General features: G+C 44.6%; 1 protein-coding gene across 1 annotated transcript in view; it reads right to left on the minus strand.

Moving 5' to 3' along the window:
* IGSF10 (immunoglobulin superfamily member 10) overlaps window positions 1–4,109 on the minus strand; it is a gene marked incomplete at its 5' end in the record, with an annotated part of 13,211 nt that extends 9,102 nt beyond the window's left edge. Inside the window, 3 exons of the mRNA XM_029083570.1 lie at window positions 1–8; window positions 1,847–1,976; window positions 3,866–4,109. The exon at window positions 1–8 is cut by the window's left edge and continues 377 nt beyond it. Coding sequence (XP_028939403.1) covers window positions 1–8; window positions 1,847–1,976; window positions 3,866–4,109 — 382 coding nt within the window. The remainder of the gene's footprint in view (window positions 9–1,846; window positions 1,977–3,865) is intronic.
* Window positions 4,110–4,366: the final 257 nt, after the last annotated feature.

Consider the following 4,366-nt stretch of genomic DNA (forward strand, 5'->3'; position numbering starts at 1 on the left):
TTCAAGACCTGTTGATGAAAAAGTAGGAAGTGTGTAATGTTAACCCATGTTATATGGTTACAAGACTCCTAACAAATATTGATTGGTGGTTACTCTGCAAAATAAAAGTACTTCAACAGACCAGTAATGCCAGTGATTGGAAAAGAACTTAGTAGGAGGAATTCTTTTTGAATGCAGTGTTAGCTCAGGACTACAAGGATGCTTTCTTATTCCAACAGGCCATCAAAGTGACACTTCTGCAGTCACATTTACAAAATGCAGCGATTAAAAAAATAAAATAAAGCCACGGTAGTTCTCGTTCAGAAAAATCCCAATTAAACCACAGTTATGAAAAGGGTGAGCAGAATGTGACCCCAAGCTGTGGCAGTGATTTGTGTTCCAGCTGTAAAATGCATGCCACAGTCTATGTTGTTTGACGTTCAACCAGCAGAACTGCAAAGCGTGGTCCTAGTTCAGGGTTTGTCACGTGAGGTGTGTACCTGCCAATACTCAACTCCCAGGTGCCGTTTGGTTGCTGACAGGTTAAAAGTCAAATTCATAACTAAGAGATGAACAAATCTGGCTCACTGCTGAAGTATTAAATATGGTACCCAAGACAGCCTTTTTGTTGTTACTTTTCCTGTTAGAATTATACTGTTACAGTCAAGAATTCTGTATTCCGAAAATTAGTGAGGAAAACAGAATAAAATCACAATAACATGCAAGTTTATTTCATTTGCCAAATATAATGCCATTAAAATTGTCTGTAATTGTGCTGCCATCTCGCTTGTTGGTAAGTAAAAGCTTATAGGACCCCACAAAGCTTATTTCATTAAGTCAGTTGGAAGGAGTTCACAAGCAAGCTTTCAGGCACAGCACGACCCTTTCTGAGGGTTAAGGAAACCTGGAGCTCCATTTGCTCCAAAGCTCGTCTGGTTCCTGCCTCTCCCTCCACCCCAGCCCCCTAATCCTCTAAAACCAGCAGCTGAGCCAATACCAGGTTTTCTGTTGGAACAGTTCATGTCTCTCATGTTCTTAGTTCATCACAGCTCCAACATTTTTACTTCTCTACAGCAGCTGATGACAGCTCTAGATGGAAATTTAACTGGAGAATAAGTGTTACCTGCACATCAAATTAGTTGGGAATAGCTGTTAAATTATGTAAAGTTGTTAAATCATGTAAGTACTGCTTTATATCTGAATATCTACATGGCACAGTAAGATACTGAGATAGCTCCAGAATCCCTGTAGGACACCTTACAATATACATAAATGTAGGTAATGTTTTATAAATAGGTAATATTTCAGTTAAAGAACAAAAGAGGCATCAATACGTTATAGAAGTCCACAAATATATATTAAATTATAAAACCAAGGAACTGTACTTTTTCTAAAGCATTAAAATGTTTGCATGTAACATATTCAATTTCTGTTCAGCGGGAACCTTTTTTTAATGAAGGATAGAAAGGGACAGGACTAGACTGAAGGGAAAGGGAAATCTGGATGGAAAACAATCCTCAAAAATAAAAACTGACTAAGAAATTAACTGAAGTTTCCTAGCACAGATGCAGTACTTGGAGATCTGCAATCTTTCCCTCTCGTGTGAGAGTTTCAACTGCAGTTGCCTGTAAGATATTGCTGAGACATTTGTCATGCTCTTTAAACCGCACCTGAATGCCCACCTGGGAAGGAAAGGTATGTGCCCTTAGGATGCTGGATCTTGAAAGCCCTTGACTTCCACGCAGATAAAGTAAGAGACAGGAAACCAAAATGCTGCAGACTGCTGGTTTGCTTCCATTTATCAGTATTACTGCAGCTTGTTTAAAAGTCATAACAAAAAATTAAGATCAGGTCATTTAGTTCTTACCTGTAATGAATATAAATCACTGAACACTTTGTCAGGGATTGTATTTATCTCATTGCTGTGCAGCATCAGCAACTCCAGCTTCTCCAGGCCAGAAAAATCTGTTTCCCTCAGTTTAAGCAGGCTGTTATAGCTGTAACAAGCAGTTCAGAGCTGGGTTTAGTCTGACAGCTCACCTTCACCAGTTTGAAAGTAAACAAACAAGACCAAAGCAAAAAAATGGCTCTCTGGAAGCACATAAAGGTAGCCAGCGCTTCGAGGGGCTAAGATGCAATTTTAAGTCATTCCTTCGTATTAGCACAAACTTTGGTAACTTTTGCAGAGCAGCTTCTGAAGGCTGTATTGAGAGGACAGAGAAAAGAACAAAAGAGCTGCAAAAACATGCAGGCAAGAATGCCAGTTTGGAGCTTCAATGCAGAAGAGCAAGGAGCTCCTGTAACAGCAGAGGTTGGCAAGACATTGATGCCTCTTTGGATGGGGGGCTCTCCCAGCACTACAGTGTCACAGAGGACCACGAGCATGGGAGAGCCTCCTTCCCTGTCTGCTGGGAACAAGGTAAACCCAAGGGTACTGGGGTGTGACCTTCCTCCTGGGGCCGGGATGATGAGGGCTGTGCCTCAGCTAGTGGTGCAGGTGGGTTCTGCAGTGTCTTGCTGTCCCTCCCGGGTCCTTGGCAGGACTGTGCTGTCCACCCTCCTCAGTTGTACATCTGGGGTTTTATCTCCACTCCATAGGTGTTCAGTGGTGTGCACTGCTGGTTAATGCAGACACAGCCTCAGCCCCCCCGATTCCTGTGAGCACACACACAGTATGGATAGTCCAGGCTGGATTTACATGGGAAACCAAAAATGAATCAGAGAGCCCTTTGCGTGAGAACCACACTGCTATAGGAGGTTTGACCATTGGGCATATCTAAATCTAGCGTTGAGTAGTGACAGTGGTGATGCTAAGCTATCCTAGTAGGTGTTGTGTAAGCCCCCCAAACACTGAGTACAGGCTCCATGATGCCCTTGACCTGGGGACTGCTGTCACACTTGCATGACCTGATCAGCTAATGCAGGGACCTCCTCGTGCTGCAGCCACACCTCCCGTGCCCAGTGAGTTGGACTGATTCCCCAGTCAGACAGACAGATGTTCTGTAGAGGTAATTAATGTATCTCAAACATATGGGCCACACCTCAGGTAACCCATGCTCCTCTAGAAGTACTTGTAACACTCCATGTACAGCAGTTCTGGACCACATCATTGACAAAATCAGTGGGAGGAAAGGGCAGACAGGAGTCAGGATCTGGGGTCTGGATAAGTTGCTCAGAAGCAGAAGGCAGATGAGATGAGGGGGAAGACTTCAATGAAACCTTCCTTTTACATTTTCTGCATACATGTCTGGGTGACTCGAAGGTTATGTGTAGCAAAAGTGATATAAGGATCAGTTAAATATTGCCACTTGGGTTGACATTTGATTGTAGGACAGAGGATACTGGCTGGAAACTGCATTAACAGGCCAGCTGAGCCTAGGTATAGTTCCTTTTAACCACCCACAGAACAGAACCATTTTGGAGGATGAAATATTCAGATGAGTGTTATTTCCCATAAATCCAACAGGTAAAAGCACAGAGGTCGGTATTGTGTGCTGTTCTAAAGTCACATCAGAGTCTCTGAAGATTTTAATGCACATACTAATGGTCCAGCCCCCAGTCTGAGCTCTGAGCTATCTTTCCCCAGAAAGGATTGTCTCTATTTCATGTTACAGATGCAAAATGTTCAGGTAATATAAAATAATTCATTTAAGTTCAAAACTTTGAAGAATCTCACATGCCCCGTGACGCCCAAAATTACCACTTAGTGTTGGAGGTCTTGGGCTTCGCCAGCTGTGACTGCACCCACCTCTGCACACTGCAGAACACTAAAGTCTTAAGAGTTATTTTAATTTTTAGCCCTGAATCTAGAAATTCTTAGTTATTGCTTTGCAAAGCGCTGAAAGGTAACTGGTCAGAGTATTTAAAACCTCGCTGTTAAACATACCCCAGATTGATGCGCTCCACGCTGGGAGGGATGTGGGGTGGGATGGCTGTGAAGTACCGGAACGTGCAGTGCACCTCGGTGGGGACGTAGCAGGCGCAGAGCCTGGGACAGGCGATGCTGGTGGGGAGGGCGGCCAGGCAGGCACCGAGGAGGGTCCCCAGCCACCAGGCTCTGCCTGTTGCCTTCATCCTGCAGGAAAATGCTACACCACCATCCTCCACAGCAACAGCGAGTGAACGGACTCCTAGAAGGAAAACAACACACACATTTACGGTGCCGGCCGCGTTGAGCTGCTCGGTTTGAAGCTACAAGCACAAGAAGAATTTTGTAACCTGAAAGAAAAACCAAGGCGCAAACCAGACCCAGAGCTCTGGGGTTTCCCCTCAGCGCTCAGAGCCGTGCGGTGACCTAACGCGTTTGCCATGTTAAAGAAAGAGCCTCACAGTTCCTCCGTGCGGTGCCGGAGCTCGCAGGTGAGCGCGGTGAGGTGGGAGCTGCCGG

Source organism: Antrostomus carolinensis, unplaced genomic scaffold (genome assembly GCF_000700745.2).
Source record: "Antrostomus carolinensis isolate BGI_N321 unplaced genomic scaffold, ASM70074v2 scaffold25032, whole genome shotgun sequence".
NCBI classification, from domain to species: domain Eukaryota; kingdom Metazoa; phylum Chordata; class Aves; order Caprimulgiformes; family Caprimulgidae; genus Antrostomus; species Antrostomus carolinensis.